The sequence below is a fragment of the Lonchura striata genome, chromosome 15 (assembly GCF_050655825.1).
Source record: "Lonchura striata isolate lonStrDom1 chromosome 15, ASM5065582v1, whole genome shotgun sequence".
NCBI classification, from domain to species: domain Eukaryota; kingdom Metazoa; phylum Chordata; class Aves; order Passeriformes; family Estrildidae; genus Lonchura; species Lonchura striata.
Window position 1 is genome coordinate 4,972,196 of NC_140717.1, and position 16,906 is coordinate 4,989,101.

A 16,906-nucleotide genomic window follows, 5' to 3' on the forward strand; every position below is an offset into this window, starting at 1 on the left:
TTATTTCCTGCAAGAAAATGAGCTACAACCTTTTTCTCCTGGCTTTTGTCCTGGGCATGACTGGAACCTTCCACTATGGATTGCAGGTCTCCATTATCAATTCTCCTGCTGAGGTAAGCATGGAGAGCTCAAAGAGTGAGCTACCAGGATTCTACTGTTGTCAGGCATTCGTGCAGTGGCTGTTTTTTTATTTGCGCTTTCAGAATTAGACTTATCATGGTTTCTTGGTTCTAAGAGTAGCTGCTACTGCTCTTGTGTTTAATGAGGTTCCAACTTCTGTCTAATGTGACAGAACTGGGAAAAGAAAGGATGAATAATAGTCAAAAGTCAGTCAGCCATTTTCCTTCTACTGAGTGGAATTGCTCCCAGGGCATTCTCCTCTCTCCATTGCTCAGGGAGTCCCTTGTACCATGTGTGTACCACACACACTATTTCCAAGTGGCTGTAAGGTGGAATAGGGCAGGGAAGGACTGTAGCTCTAGAGCTGAGGTCAGCACTCGTACCTGCAGCTGGAACAGGAAAACTGGGGTGGCATTTGTCATCCTGAATGGTACCAAGGTCACTGAGCTCATCCCTATCACCACAGATGAGTGGGAATGGCAGGAAAAGATCAGGTAGAGAAAAAATCAGAGTTTAGCACAGAAACAGAAGACCAGCCTACCATTTCCTTACTGGAACTCACAATTGATATTTAATATCGATACATTTATTCATTGGATCTCATTGCTAAAACATCAGCTCCAGGGATGGTAATGGCAAAATTCCCATTGATTTCATTGGGGCTAAGATTTCAACCAAGGTGATCGATAGAAATGTATCAAAAAGACCAATTAGCAGGTAAGAAAATTTAAAAAGCAATGCAATTATGCAAAAACATGCTGACTGAGTCCTTTTTTTTTTTTTTTTTTTAAGTACATCCAAAGTTTCATCTGTGAGACCTGGCTGAAGAGATATGGCTCCTCTCCCAGTGCAGAGATGATCACTTTGATGTGGTCCCTCATTGTGTCCATTTACAGCATCGGTGGGCTCCTGGGCTCCTCCTCTGCTGGGTACTTGTGTGTTAGATTTGGAAGGTAGGAAGAGTGGCTACACCACTCCTTCTGTTTACACCCACTACTGCAGAAAAATAAACTGTGTGAGAAACACTGCTAGTAATTTGGCACTGGAAGCAGCCCAGGGCTTCCAATTAAAGACCAGTATAGTGAAGAATCAGAATGGAAAATCTGCCAATGATCACAAGGAAAATCATACCCTCTTCCTTATAAAGTCCAAAGCAAATCCAATCCAGGGAACTCATTCAAGAAGTACATGCATTTTAAAGAGAATTTCAGAGACAACCACACACAAAGCTTCCAGTTCTCCAGTGTAGATACTGACTCTACTAGATGCATCCAAACCCTCAGCTAACTGATCAGTCTGTGACAGGTTTCCCCATTGCCATTTCCCGTTTACTTCAGCTGATCTCAGAAGCCAGCACTGAGTCTGTAACCATGGTACAATTGATGCCACTCCTGTCAGGCTGTGAATGAGGCAAGGGCAGTATTTGTGCTCACATGAATTTGAATGAATTCCAGGAAGAAGGCCATGCTGCTTGCCAACATCCCTGTTCTGCTGGGTGCAGCTCTGATGGGACTCAGCCGGATGTGTGGCTCTTTTGAGATGATCATTGCTGGAAGGTTATTTTCTGGAGTCTGTGGAGGTAAATTGGCATTCCTACCTGTGGTATTAAAGAGTGGGAAGAGCAGTGATTGAGGGTCACAAGGATTCACCAGCCTGAGTAAAGATCACAGACTTTTTACTACATTCTGCAGAGAGCATGATAGCTGAGTGCATTTTTCACTAAATAAGAAACCACAAACATAATTAAATGAGTAATGTATGACATCTCCATTTCTCTTTCTTCAATCTTTATGTCCAGTCCATACAAAAGGTACTGCCAATTTCTGAAAAAGCCAAAACATGCAATATTTCAGGGAAGCATGCTTGCTCAATAGAGAGCTGCCCTCTGTTGTTCATGTTGCTTTTCACTGTGGCTGATGCTGCCCTGCACATTACAGACAATGGAATGGTTTCCAAGCCAATTCAATTATAATTTTCAATTCTAATTTCCAGATGCCTCAGAAGGTTACATTCTACCAGTGCTTTTGGTCCCTGAGTAGTTGGATAAAGATAATACTAACCAGAAAAAAATGTGAGAGGATAAATATTAATTAATTCACTGACCAAATAGAATGTTCAGCATTTGCCAACTTGGTGATTTCAAGCAGAAAATAAGGCACATATCATCTGAATAGCCACTGAAAAATGTCATCTAAGACTAGAGGGAGTAACCACAGTGCTGTCTGTATATGTGGCTATAGGAAACAACGTAAGAGAAGGGCAGCCTGCTGAAGGACAGATTTCCCACAGGCCCATACTTACTTAGTGAAATATTTAGTAAAGTCACAAGGCCACAGTAGGGGGCACATGCTTCATGTCAGGCAGCCACATCCTCAGCACAGACAAAAATGTATCTGAGAGCCAAGCCTATAGGCACTGTCCATAGTGGTCCCCTCCAAAACACCAGAGCTAGCAGGGTTTGCATGGCCCTAACAGTCCTTTGTCACTGCAGGTTTAACTCAGAATGTCCATATCATGTACGCTGGGGAATGTGCCCCACGGAAGCTCCGCGGGCTGATTGCCATAACAGCTTCTACCTTCTCTGCTATTGGAAAATTTGTAGGATTTGCTCTGGGTCTCAGGTAAGAGAGTCTGAAACATACTCAATTTCTTCTGTTCTTAAAATATATGCATATATCAATGCACACCTGTGCCCAGGGGCTGCTATTTGGGGCAGTCGGTACCAATCTGGTAATGCATCAATCTTGTAATAATGGTAATGGAGCCTATTTAGATGAGAAGCAGAGGGATCAGCCCCTGCAGGTTTACCTGCAGCTCTTGTGCTGGGACTGTCAGTCCCTGCGAGCCCTCAGGACACAGGAGGACACAGGAGGACACAGGAGGACACAGGTGGCCTTGCTGTGCCCGGCTCTGAGCAGCAGGAGCCGATGCTGGAGAGTCCCGGGTGGGAGCTGCCGGGACACACGGTGCCTCAGCCCCTCTCACCCTGCTGCTTTTGTTCCAGAGAAGTTCTTGGAGTGGAGGCTCTCTGGCCAATTCTCCTGGCAGCCAATGCAGTTCCTGCCATTGCTCAGCTTCTCACCCTCCCCTTCTTCCCAGACTCTCCCCGCTACCTGCTCATTGACCAAAAGGACAAGGAGGGATGCATCAAAGGTAAGGAAATGGATCATAAAGCATTCCTTTCAGGAACAAAGGGGAAATTCTGTAAAGCCCCAAATGAGCCTAGGAAGAAAGGTACAGATGGGAAAAAGACTCTTGGTATTTTGGCTCTGAAAGCACCTTGAGCTCAAATGAAAGTCAGCCTCTTCTCTATGGATATTAGTGCTCTCTTGGCACTAGTATTTCCCCTACCCTGTGCCAGGGTCCTCCAAGGGAGGTGATCACACACAGCTTGTATTTCCAACAATGCAGATTCTGCCCTGAACAGTCAGAGTACAGCTACAGTACCTTCTCTGTGTGAGAAAGAGAGGCTCTGCACTGTCATGCCGTGTCTGTAAGCATTCCAGTTCTTCAGTAACCCTAACAGCAGCTACTGACAGAAACTGAACAACAGTCACTGTGGGTATTCAACTATTAAAAGATAGAACTCCTTCAATGTGAACTTATTTTTTATATGTAGGAGTCACTTTATCTTGTCTGTATTTTGGAGTATGCACTAGAACTTCACCTTTAGTAGGAAGGTGTTCAGGGAAGGATTGGTAAGAATATAAGTGTGACTTACATTGAAAGACTGTCAGCAGCTATTGGCCAAAGGTGAGGTCGTGTTAAGATTTATGGGTAAAACCAGACAGGAATGATCTGTCATTCTGAGCCCTGAGCTCTAGGAAGTTCATGCAAGAAAAGAGCATGAAATTCTAATAAGATACTCTGCAAAGCAGGAAAACAGCTTCTGGTCTCATGTCTGTGCTGGTGAGCTTGGCCACTTCTCCTCCTCTCCTTCCAGCTGTGAAGCAGCTGTGGGGCGCTGGGGACCATCTGGCTGAAATAAATGACATGCTGTCAGAGCAGAGAGCCATCGGTGGGGAGAAGGTGAAGAGCGTTTGGGACCTGCTGCGGGACAGAGCCGTGCGCTGGCAGCTCATCACTCTGCTCCTCGTGGTCTCCTGCATCCAGCTGGTTGGGGCCAACGTGGTACGTGCAGTGCTTTGCTGTGCCCCCTGCACGGCTGGCAAAGCTCCTCAGCTAAAGTAACCTCTGCAAGGGCTGGGAGTGGCTGCAGCAGTGCCCTAAGGAGGGATCTGTTGGTACTGTTTGGTACAACTTTTCCCCCTGGAAGTCTGGGACATGGGATAAATCCAGAGCTGCCTTTTAGCAAGTGTCTTCTGAAGGCATTTCATTACCCTGGAATGATGAGATGGTTTTCTATTTTGTTAAGGTCTGGTTAGTTATTTTCTGTCCAAAAAGACAGACACTAGTGTAAACATGGCCACATGTGTACAGCTTTCACAGATTTCTATTCTTTCCAGGTTTACTCTTATGCATACAGTATCTTTAGCAAGGCTGGGATCCCCCCTGCTCAAACCCATTATGTCTCCCTGGGGATTGGGACCACTGAGATCCTCTCCACAGTTCTGTGTGTAAGTGGCTTTTCAGGTGAATTTTATTCTGCTGTAATACATTGCTCATTTTGATCTTCAGAAATACTGTAAATGGAGCTTCAGGAATCAAATTTTTGCAACAAATCAACCATGGAACAGATCAGATAAAATCTTCTCCCCACACCCTGCACCGTGAACATTTCTATTGAGCTTCTAGAAAGAGTTGGGAGTCTTTCTGTCAAAATCACAACTCATTCTGGGCCAGACTTATGAGTCCCAGTTCCCTCCTGGAGGAAGGGCAGCTGTCATGTGCCAGTAGGACCCAAGGCTGTAGGAATCACAGCAGAGTGAGCATTCCCACTCTGCACTCCTGCCTGGCTCTGCTTTGCCTGCAGGACGCACCTCTGACCTCCTCTGCCCGCACAGTGCTCCCTGCAGCACCTCCCAGCTCCTGCTCCTCCTGCAGCTCCTGGTCCTGCTCAGGCCCCCCAGATGGGGCCAGTGAAGGCAGAGGCTGGAGCAGCTCACCAGTGGCAGCATCTCCTCCTGCTTGCAGGGCCTCCTGATCGAGCGTGCAGGGAGGAAGACACTGCTGTGGAAGAACTACGCCGTGATGGCCTTGGCTCTAGGGCTCCTCACAGTCACACTCTCACTGCAGGTACAACCCCACTGATGTACTAGAATTGTGCCCATGTTTTATTGCATGACAGATAGCATGACTATTTCCCTCCCCACAAATCACTTTTTAGTGAGTAGAAGTATTTTGGGGGCTAACCATCATATTCATGGAGGTCTGTTCCCAGCCATGTACATCTGGATTAAAGACAGTAGCTTTACACAGCCAAGATCACTGCCAAGGCTATCTCATGACATTTCTGAAAGTAGAAGAAATAGATCTATGTTAAACATTGACATACTTAGTAGTGATGAATATTTGTAATGGAGCTAGATAAATAAAATTTTATTTTCTGATGTTATTTGCTTTTCATTTACTACCACAGGACTCCTTTTTCTGGGTACCATACTGCTCTGTTGCACTTGTCTTTATTTTCATAATGAGCTTTGGCATCGGGCCAGGTTGGTATTTTCTACTGGAATGGTTTCATTTATTCACTCATTCTTTCCTCACTGCAGCTTTTAGAGAGATCCCAGGCATAGCTGTTCCACAATTGGCATGAATCCCTACTTCTGATTCAGTGCATGTGTCAATAGTTCCCTACATTCTATGCTAGGAGGTAAAATTCATTTCCTATTGCATTCCTACATGCCTTTTTCTGAAGAGCCAAGCACCACTTCAGACACTTCCAGGCCACTTAAAGCCATTAACTTATGCAGCAAAATTAATTATGAGATACAAAAGCATCTTGCAAAGTTTCTAAGCTTCCTTCTTTCTTCAATATTTTTTCAGGTGGAGTAGTATGCCCCTTGATCACGGAAATATTTATTCAGTCATACAGACCGGCTGCTTATGTTTTTAATGGTGTTATAAACTGGATCCAACTCTTCATCCTTGGACTTGTGTTCCCTTTCATTGTGGTAAGCAAAGTAGGGTGTTTGTTTCAGTTCAGAGGAAGTTAGACCCCTCTTGAATCCAGAGCATGCTTCTCTTATCAACACTTCATGCAATGGACAGAGCCCAAATTAATTGCAGTTCTGATGGCCTCTTCCATCTTAACCAGATATTTACTGGAAGTGTAGCAAACCCACAAAATGCTTCTAATTCTGCAAGTTATAGTGCCATAGGCAAAACAGATGCAGTGACTGAGGCACCAACACCAATAGATGCAATCTGAAGCAGGATTTATATCAACTAAGTACTATTTTCTTTTAGTAAATACAAACCCAGAAACTCTATATCATAAGAGAAAGAAATCAAGATAAAGGTTTACGCACACTTTTTTTTTTTCTTTGTTTTCCTGTAGGAAGGTCTTGGTAATTTCTGTTTCATCATTTTCCTGACATATTGTCTGTCCATGGCTATTTTTGTACTCCTGGTGCTGCCAGAGACCAAAGGAAAGACCATGCTACAGGTCAAGGAGGAGTTCAACCGCCTGAACTATCGTGGAAAGAAGGGGCAGGCAGCCCTACAGCAGAGTAACTGCTCAGTGGTGACTGTTACTAGGCTTTAAGAACAAACCCTCCACTTCCTATTTTGCTCTTTTATTACTGTAGTGACCAGAAGTTTCACTAAGCAAGAGAGAATCTATAGATCCACCAAAAACTCACCTTTAGTACAAGGTTCAGCATGAACTTGGTGGTCCTCTCCAGCTCCTGAAATATGAGCTGAATTAATTCCTCTGCAGAAAAAAAATAAACAGTTTGTAGAGAAAATAAGATCTTTGTCAGTCTCTCCAAGCTTCCAGTTATAAACTAAAAACAGAGGAGCTGCTATTTTCTTGGCAAAACCAGGACTCCACAGTTGGCAGAAGAGATTCTGGGAAGACCAGAGGTACAGCAAACTTTCAAAGAAGACAGAGCTTTGACACTGAAATTATCTGCTCCTATTAACAAGTCAATGCCAATGAGCTTTCCCAAAGAAGCTTCAGTTCACAGAAGTGTTTAGCTCTTTTAAGCCAGTGAAAGAAGAGTGCCTTGCCTATCAGCAGGCAGAATCAATATGCAATGTTCCCCCACGTTTACAGTCTTGGAGATTCTTCTATTGGGAAAAACAGGGATATGTCAGCACTGATAGAAAGCAATAAGCAAAGAAAGGAGAACAGCAGGAAATCATGAGTGGGCAAACACAGTGTGCAGATTCTCCTTCATTGGCTGTGGCTGTGTGGTGTCTCTCAGCCTGGAGAATGCTGGGTTTCAATGGGATTGAGCCCTGAGAGTGACTGGCACTTGCAAGACAGAGAAGAGGGACACCTCTCTTGGAGAATTTAATCCATGTGTGTGACTGTTCTCTTTCCAGGTCTCTGAATACTTCACATTTTCATTACAAAACCTGGTAAAAACAGCTTCATATTTGTGTTCATTGCTATATGACATGACAGATTTTTAGTCTTCTTCATACTTTACAGTTTTCTGATAAGGAAATAAAGAGCTGTGACTAGGAAAACACATCCTTCTGATTGTGCCTGGATTGATTTTCATTGAATGAAGACTCAGGGACAGAGGAGGCCCCATCTTCTGGGGCAGTCTTGTTGGGCTCAAGGAGTACTGTGTCTGTCTTGTTCTGGAGATGAGATCCTCACTACCAACTGATGCAAATGCTGCACAATAAATTTTGCAAAAGGATCTGCATATTGGGCAGCAATTTCCTTCACAGCCCTAAGGCTCCTGCTATTTTATCTTCACATTTTCCTCCAGCAGTATTTGTGGCCGTGCCAAAAGCTAATACCAGGAGCAGGGAACTTTCCCAAACCAGCCATCCTTTCCATGACAATCATCATACTACAAGAAAAACCTAGTTCATTGTTTCAAGGCTTGAGATCATTGATTGCTCAGTGCCACTTTAATAACCAGCCTACATTCCTTCTTTTGGTCAAAAATGCAGGGGGGGATGGGTGGAAAGAAGCACTGGAAGTGTGTTGAAAAAAAGTATTAGGTAATTGATTATTTGAAAGGTCTTTATTTGGTTTGGTCTTTCTCAAACTTACTGGTTCCCAATGAGGAAGTTTTTACTGTCTTACTACACATTAAAAACTCATTTCCCTAAACATATCTTTCTGCAGCATGATTGTAGTCAACCTGCCTTACTTCTCCCCTCCTACTAAAGGCTGTCCACGAGAGGGGAAGAGTGCTAAATCATTAACACTTCCATAAACTATCATGGATTGGGTATAAAGGTTGAAGAAGTACTTGTGAATCTGCAGTTCCAGGATCCAGGATGGATCCAGGGTCATACAAGTGCAACACAGAGCATCTCTGAAAACAAAATCCCTCCAAGTCCAGACTATTGGTGAGTTTAATACTGGGTCTGGAAAAAACACATTTCATGTAGTGTTCAAGTCCTAGGTGGACAGATGCACTTTGTCCTCTTCGTTAGGAAAAGAAATAAAACCTCTACTAGGCATTTAAGGCTTGCTTTTTCCATTGTACAGCACTGAACCATGGTGTGAGGCCAGATGAAAATGAGACAGCATTAGGAGTATTCTAGAGGGACACAGACAACAGGAGGAAAACAGCAAGGCTCTGCAGGGACTGTTTGATTACCAGATGTTAAAAACTGGTCACAGACAGTGTTTAGAAACCTCTCCAGGAAAGTCTAGAGCTGCCATGTGTATCTTTCCTTCCATCCTCACCTCAAAGATGAATCTTCCTTTCCCCTCTAGTTCCTCCAGCTCATCAGCTCCTGGCCCACTGAGATGTTGCATTGTGCTCTGGCCAATTCCACTGTTACAGAGAGACTTCGGAGTGGTTCTGGAAGAACTCTGAGCCTCCGTAAAGAACTGGGAGTTAGTAAGGACACAAAATGCCAATATTCCAACTCTTCATTTCCTACATCTGGAAAATAGTTCAAGCAATTGTAAATCTTCTAGCAGGCAAGAAGAGGTATTATGGCTGAGCTACAATTCTAAAGGCCTGTTGTAGATGGGAGGGGAGGAAAACCTCTGCCCAAGCTGCTTTTCAAAGAGGTAAAGATGGACTCTGTTCCACTGAAGGGAAGATTGTGGCACTGTCTGACTCCTCACACAACAGGAACACTCAGGGGTTTTAGCAGTGTGAGTAAGGGCAAGTGCTCCCAATTGAAGAAGGATAAACACTTACCAGTGTTGTAATCACCTTGTCATATCTGGGTCTTAGAATAATTAAACCAGCGAGAAGAGGCCCTGGCCAGTGTCAGGGGAGGACACAATTTGCTAAACACCACATAGTTAGAATATAACTTCTGTGCTGTGATCCCAAACTCTTACAATCTCAGTGTGGAACCCATCTCTCTCATCTGGCAGACTTGACAAGGGCTCTCAGAGCGGGCAGGGTTTCAAGGTGAAATGGCTGGTTTCCTCTCAGACCTGGTGAGGGTCCAAATTCTTGTGTTCTAGCCCTGGTCACTAACAGCAGCATGGTCTAAGATTGCAGCAAAGGGAATACTTGTAATAAAAATGAGCACCAGAGCTTGGGACAACACTGGCTGAGCAATGACTGACTAAATGGCATCTGAAGAAAATACATTAGAAATGTGAAACAGTGAGAGGTTTAAGAGAGGACCTGAGAAACCAGGAAAGAAAGGAATTTGGGGGGAGATAGAGAACACGGTATCACTGAAAAACACAAAACACTCTCCCACTCTACTGCTCTGTGCTTTCAAAGACAATTGAGAAAACTTACCAGTTTAAAGTGTGACCTGACTAAATATCTGGAAACATATGTGCTTGTGAGAAATGCTCTGAAATTCAATGTATATCATAGAAGCCCAGCATTTCCAATAGGAGTCATTCAGATAAAAAAATATCTGAATAAAAATATAGTTTCATACAAGATTGATGAAAGTGAAATATAAAAAAAAAAGGTTTTGAGAGGACAGACTTGAGTCATCTCTGAAAAATGGTGAACACTGTCCTTGAGGAGGCAAAGGAGAAAGCAAAAAGGGATTCAAGAAAGCTGTAGCTTCTTTCTAGTACAAAGGTAAACACAAATGATCTCAGCAAGGCTTTTATGCTTTTTGTTTTCTGTGGTTAGCAGAACTAACAGAACTACAGAATGTATCTTTTTAGATTGCTAATAGCTGGGTGAGGAACATAGCAGAATGTGCAGATGTGTATTTTAGCAATTTAACAAATGAATTTTCTTGATTATTGTGAAATTCAAGATGGGTTTTTGCATGTTAAAGGTTGCTTAGTCATAGAAATGTGAAGACATAAGGTGCTGTAAATTATCTCATGGTCTGAAAGGTGTGCTGGTATCAGGAGCTTAGGATGTGCTTTGTTCTCTTTGGCAGGTTCAATACCGGAGGCTGTTGCTAATGATTGTGGTGCTGGGCATTGGTGGAACCCACCTCTCTGGTTTTCAAATGTCTGTCATCAAATTACACTTCTCTGGTAGGCAAAGCTGGAGAAAAGAAAATCCCATCTCTAGCTGTTCCTCTTGGTCCTAGGCCTTGCATTTTGCAGATGCTTTACAAAAGCTCTTGGGTGTTGCTGTCAGTTTATTGCCTGCTGTTTCAAATGAAATGCTGTCACTGTCAAAATGTGCATGATTGCAAGGAGCTGTGCTCCAAAGACAACTTCCCACAGAATTTTGTGGAAACAACATATTGAGATACCTCCTTAAAGTTTATGTCATGGAGGAAAAAAATAACCCAAAAATAGCTGATGGAGTCAGCCTTCAGCTCAGCCCTTTCTTCTTCATATGCATTACTGGCCACAAGAACATTTGCACTTTACTATAATGAATATATAATATAATGAAGGTCCTAGCTTTTTGGTGTAGGAGAGGTAGAATACAACACACTAAAGGGTATAATTAATTTTTGAAAGATACTTGTACACTATTAGGCTGTATGAGAGGAAAGATCAATCCTTATTTGCAAACAAATGTCCTACAGTCTTACAGTCACGCTTTCAGTCACGACTATTAATCTGTTTAAATTGTAAACATTATGAAGAACATTATGATTAGTGCCTTGGTGGAACAAAAATCTCTTTTTTTTCCAGTACATTCAGAAGTTTGTCAATGAAACTTGGCTGGAGTGATACAGTTCTGTGCTGCCTCAGGAGACCCTGATCCTACTGCACGGGTGGGATGATAGGGTGTCTGTGCAGTGGGTACCTGACTGCAAAATTTGGAAAGTAAGTACATTTCCCAGCAGCTCGCTCCCCAGGGCTGTAACAGGGGAAGCTATTAAATATTAGTCAACTGAAAGAAGGGATACGAGAATTTCACTGCCCCCTGCTGCCGCAGAGTTTATCCAGGACATAAAACATTGGAGAGACAAGAACATGCAGATATTTCTATTCCCTTGTCACAGCTTTTGTTGACATACAATTCCCATCGTTTTGCTGACATTTTACCCCGCAGGAGTTTCCTTCAGCCTCATGGTTTGCTCACACCATGAGTAAGAGGAATCTAGCTTCTCCCTTTCCACTCCTCTGCAAAGATATAATGCCTTTTTCTAACCAGATTTGTTGTCCTATAAGCAATGGGTTTGAATGTGGCCATGGCTTCAGCCTGTAAATCTAGAGGAGAAGAGTCAAAAATCATTCTTTTTTATGGAAGAAAAAGTAAAACATGGATCATACCCAGGTTTTGTTTCCTGTTGCAGGAAGAAAATCTGCTGCTCAACAGTGTGGTGCTAACAACAGCAGTGCTGCTCTCTGGCTTCAGCAGGAGAGCCAAGTCCTCTGAGATGGTTCTGGCTGGGTGCTTCCTCGTGGGCATCACTGCTGTAGGATTCCCCACTGGCCCATGTTAATGTGATTCCTTTGGGGTGGATACAGAGATCTGCCTGCTGGGAGTACCCAGGAATGTGCTGGAACCCAGTGCAACAAGGAACAGACTGGGGCAAGGGAAGATGAGCTGTCCTTTGTCTTCAAGAGCTCTTGTAGAGAGAGCTGCTGGATTAGCTAAACAACTTGAAGTAAAAGGTACATTTTCAGCCCATTATTGCAGAGGGTATATGGGAGAGGGTTCAGAAGAGAGAGGAAAGAGCTGAAAGGGACTGAAAAGGGACCCTCTGCCTTTCTTTCCACACCTTTACACTGTCCTGTCTTCTCCCTTTAGGAATACATATGAATGCCCATGTTCAGTATGCTGGAGAGATCTCACCTAAGAAGCTTCATGGATTTATAAACGTGACCTCCACAGTGTTTCTTGCACTAGGAAAAACTGTAGCACGAATTCTTGGATTAAGGTGCCTGTGCTACCCCTTCTCTGCCTGTTTTATATTTATTTTTCTTCTGTATAGCAGGGAAGTGGTGTTCTCCCAGTCCTAGAATCAGACATACACCAAGGGTGGGGTTTTATTTTGCTTAACTACAGCAGTCAAAGAGGAGGCATCTACCCCATACAAGTCACTGAGGTTCCCATGCTCATTCCCTGAGGATAGAAAGTCCTTTCTGTTGGGAAAGGATGACTCAGTCTCTGGAGGTGCAATCTCTCTGCTGGAGTTAATAAGAAAAGATTGTATGTGAATATCCTTATTAAACTTGTGAGATCTCAAAGTTTTGCTAATTTCTTGATGATTTCACGCAGAGTTGCATTGTTGGTTCAGAGAGCTGTTGTGGTAATATTTTGACCTTCAGAAATTAAAAGTCTAAGAAATATGTCAGTCTTGTAGAAGAAATAAAGTATTAGTCTATTTTCCTCTCACTAAGATAAACGTCATCTATTTCAATTGAACTTTTCAATGATTGTATGTATTTAATGTCTCTTTAGCTAGTCTAGAATTTAGAAAATACTTATTTAGTTATAAACTGTAATTTTACTGGACTATGAATAGATTCTAACATGCTTTCATAGAGAACTTTTAGGAACTGAAAACATGTGGAATGTGCTATTGTCCTTCTCTGGGCTGGTGGCATTGATTCCACTGATCTTTTTGCCATTCTTTCCTGAGTCCCCACCCTATCTCTTGCTGCAAAAAGAAGACAAAGCTGGTTGCTTGACAGGTAAAATAAAACTTTAGATCCTTAGTTTGTTAAATCATTACTCTTGAGAAAGTGAAGCTAACAACAGGAATTGGCTTTTCTATTAGCCAGCCACAGATTTCTTGATAATTACAAGATTAAAATCCTCCAGACCAAGCAGAGTCATCAGAGACATTTAAGATCTACCCCTAACTGCTACAGCATTTTCCAGGGAAGTTTCACCATGTTCCAGTAAATGATGTTCCTTCCAGTCCTTTGCTCAGTAACTGATGAATCAAAGCATGAACTCAAGTTCAAATGTTTTGTGTCATTAAAAGTTGAAAACCACAGAATTAGGAGTAGATCAAATGATGGAGGAGTATACTTCATTCTGTCTCTTCTGTAGCCATGAAGCAACTCTGGGGAGAAGGGAATTATCACACAGAATTTGATGACTTGATGAAAGAAAAGGCTACAACAAAAGGCTGTAACAAAATCATGAATGTCCTAGAGGTGCTGAGAGAACGATCTGTGCACCCACAGCTGTGTGCCATGCCCCTCCTTTTGCTGAGCCTGCAGCTCTGTGGCCTGAGTGCAGCTGAGTATGCCCTATGTCCATGCTTGGATCTGCTATGATGTCTCCAAAGTGCCACAATGCCAACTTGTCCCTTCCCCTGGGTCTGCGTGATTCCTCCTCACACAGAGCCCACTGCCTGACACCCGTGCTATCATCCCAGTATTGTTCATACCTTTCAGGGAGCTTCTCAGGGGGATACAAAAGCTCCAGCTCAGCCTAAGTTCCTGCAAGGGCACTGTTGCCTTCATTCCCCTGGTGGTGCAACCAAGGAATCTATACAGGAAAGGGTTACAAGTATCCTAAGGCTTACAGCAGCCCAGCACCACTTTCTTTGATTTCTGCAGCAGCAGATGGCCAGCTATTGCCATCCAGTTTCATTTCATTTGAGAAAGGACATTTATCCATTAACAAGCAACATCCTTTCAGCAGTTTCCATGTAAAGCTGGCTGAGCCCAGGGCAGCCCAAGCTGGCATCATTCCCTTCGTGTTTTCACTTCTCTGGGAGTCTCCATAAGCCCTGGTTCAGCCTGTGCTGGAGGTGGTTCATTGCTCTGCACTCTGCTGGCAGGGAAATGGTGCCCATTCCCTCAGGGGCTCTGCAGATGAGCAGCTTCTGCTTAGCAACTGGAAAAGGGCAACAGAATCAACTGTATGGTGTGCTAAGACTGAGATTTGCTCTTTCTCTCGTCCCTTTCCTTTTCCTTTTTGCCAAAACAACACATTTTCCCATGTTTTACAGGCAATATACTCCTCCCAACTACTTTTTTTCTTTTTTTACTCTTTTTTTTGCCTCTCACAAATCCATTTCCTTGATTTCCATTAACCTTTTGATTTCTTACGTCTGGAGCTGTTATGTTACCTCTACTAAGGCCCAGTAATGTATTGCTGGTTTTGCAGTGAGGACAAATCTAGTTCTAAGTGATCCTGGATAAGCACATATTACATCTATTAATTGTGTTTTATTTTTCTTATTTCACAGATCACTTTTTACACCTCAGAAATTTTTGAAACAGCCAACCTGCAGGAAAGCATAATCCCTATGTATATCTAGGAGTTTCAATCTCTGAACTCATCTCTACCATATTCTGTGTAAGTCAGATCTTCCTGGGGTTTTAAGAATTAAAGTATTCTTCTTTGAAGCAAATAAATCCTCTCCTTATGAACCAGAGAATTTTTCTGTGGTGCTGCATGAATCTGTACAGTGGTTGTTACCATCCACTGCAAATTTTGTCCCAACTTTCATGTGTTTCATCCCATCTTCATTAATCTTAATTTCTTATAAGAATCCCTTATGAAGTGTCATTCAAACATAAATATGTGTACTACTCATTTTCATATATTTGTGTATATCTATACATTCAAATGGAGATGTAACATGACTCCATTGATTACAGTGTTTAAGAAGCAGCTGCAATGCTGGGCAATGATGATAATTCATAGTATTAGAGAGTGTAGAAGGAATTCAATAAAATAACAAAGTTGTACCAATAAGATTTGTGCTCTGTGAAGTAAAAAGAACTCAAGAAGAATGCTTGATTTGTTGGATGGCTCACAGATGGATTTTGCCATGCTCCCAGTGATAGGCAATATTTTTTTCTATTCCTCAGAGCTCCATAATCAATCGATTTGGATGCCAAATTCTCCTGTGTGGTGGTTATTTGCTGATGGCACTGATCCTGGTGTTGCTTGAAACGAGCCTTCTGCTGAGTGTAAGCAAATGTCCCCCAGGAGTGACCTGCATGAGAATTCTCTGTGCAGGACAGCAGATAGCCAGCCTTGGCTTTCATGTCCAAACCAGCAGGTCAGGATATCTTCTAAATACAAACCCACCTCTGTAGATGTGACACCACCAGCTGCTTCTGGCCTTCCTCTGTGTTCAGTAAAGAAACATAAGCAGGTCTAGAGAGCATCTATTACACAGCTCAGCATCATGGGCTTTTCCAAAATATTGCTGCTCCTGAGCTTGGATCAGCTGTGTTACAGCTATAAAATTGATTTTTGTTCTTTCCCTCCCTGGCCTTTTCACAGGAAGCATTTATTACAGTTCTACATAAAAAAAAAAATTACAAGATCTTCTTAACTCAATTCTTTAAACATAAAATCGTGCACAACTGCCAGTGTAGCAGCCTTTTTAAGAATATAGGTGACATTTCCAACAGAAAGAGTTTTGTTGACTTCACAAAAATCCAGGAAGTAAGCACCTAGAATTAAATTCTCCTAAAATTGCTAATAAGGTGAAATAGTACCATGACTCAGAATCAGCAGAAATCCCTCAAAATGTAAGAGAAATTTCACTGTGAGCTGATGGGATCTGCTGCTATTTTAAGTCCTCAGTAATTATTTTCAAGCGGTGAATCCTCTTGAAAATTACATAGCCTCCCTACACCTCACTACAATTTGAGAAAAAATACATAATGAAAAAGGAAACACTGACATTTTGAAACAATAGCCAAGAGATATGCAAGTAGTTACAATGACAGTGTTCAAGAGAAAACCCGAAAAATGCCAGATCATTCTGAACACTGCTGTCAGCCAGGATAAGCAGCATTTGCTATGCAGTTATACAGACAATAGCTGGAATTACACAAGTAACCAAAGTTTTAATATTAACACACATTTTTTTTCTCATTTATTGAGACTCACAGGATTTGCGGTAAACCCCTCTGTAAATAATTACATTCTGTGTTTTATAAACTGAAAGTACAAGTCCTGAGGGTGAGCTTGAGCATTTACTGAGGGGCTCAGTATAACCCCATTGTCCATTTGCCCCCACCAGGGCAGTCCCCTGGCATGAGGAGAATGAGGAAAGGCTTTAAAAGCAAGAAAAGCACAGGAAACCACACAGCGAAGCCCCAGGCAAAGCAACCTCTTTTCCCAGTGCTGGCTCCAGTGGAAGCTGTGCAGACCTGCAGTTGGAGCCTCTGGGAATCAAAGGTGATTTTTCACTGCCTGCAACACTGATTTTGGAGCCATTCTATGTCAAAGATGAAACCTGAGGGAGGAAGATCCTGGTGGTCCTATCCCAATTCATTAGGGCATATTTACCTTGTCTGACAACTTTCATGAGTCTTAGCCTCTTACTACTTTTTCACCACACCTGGTCAACAAATATGCCCATAAACACCAGACAACAAATACCCTTCCTCAGCACAGTCTAACTG

The 16,906-nt window shown here is 42.7% G+C and overlaps 1 protein-coding gene across 1 annotated transcript; it reads left to right on the plus strand.

The window, feature by feature from the left end:
* Nucleotides 1-17: 17 nt before the first annotated feature.
* LOC110481384 (solute carrier family 2, facilitated glucose transporter member 11-like) lies at nt 18-10,710 on the plus strand. The gene is made up of 11 exons (XM_077787297.2): nt 18-113; nt 913-1,073; nt 1,575-1,699; nt 2,612-2,741; nt 3,125-3,273; nt 4,064-4,251; nt 4,587-4,697; nt 5,215-5,316; nt 5,660-5,735; nt 6,067-6,194; nt 6,581-10,710. The coding sequence occupies exons 1-11, from the start codon at nt 18-20 to the stop codon at nt 6,785-6,787; spliced, it is 1,473 nt and encodes a 490-aa protein (XP_077643423.2). The 3' UTR covers nt 6,788-10,710.
* Nucleotides 10,711-16,906: the final 6,196 nt, after the last annotated feature.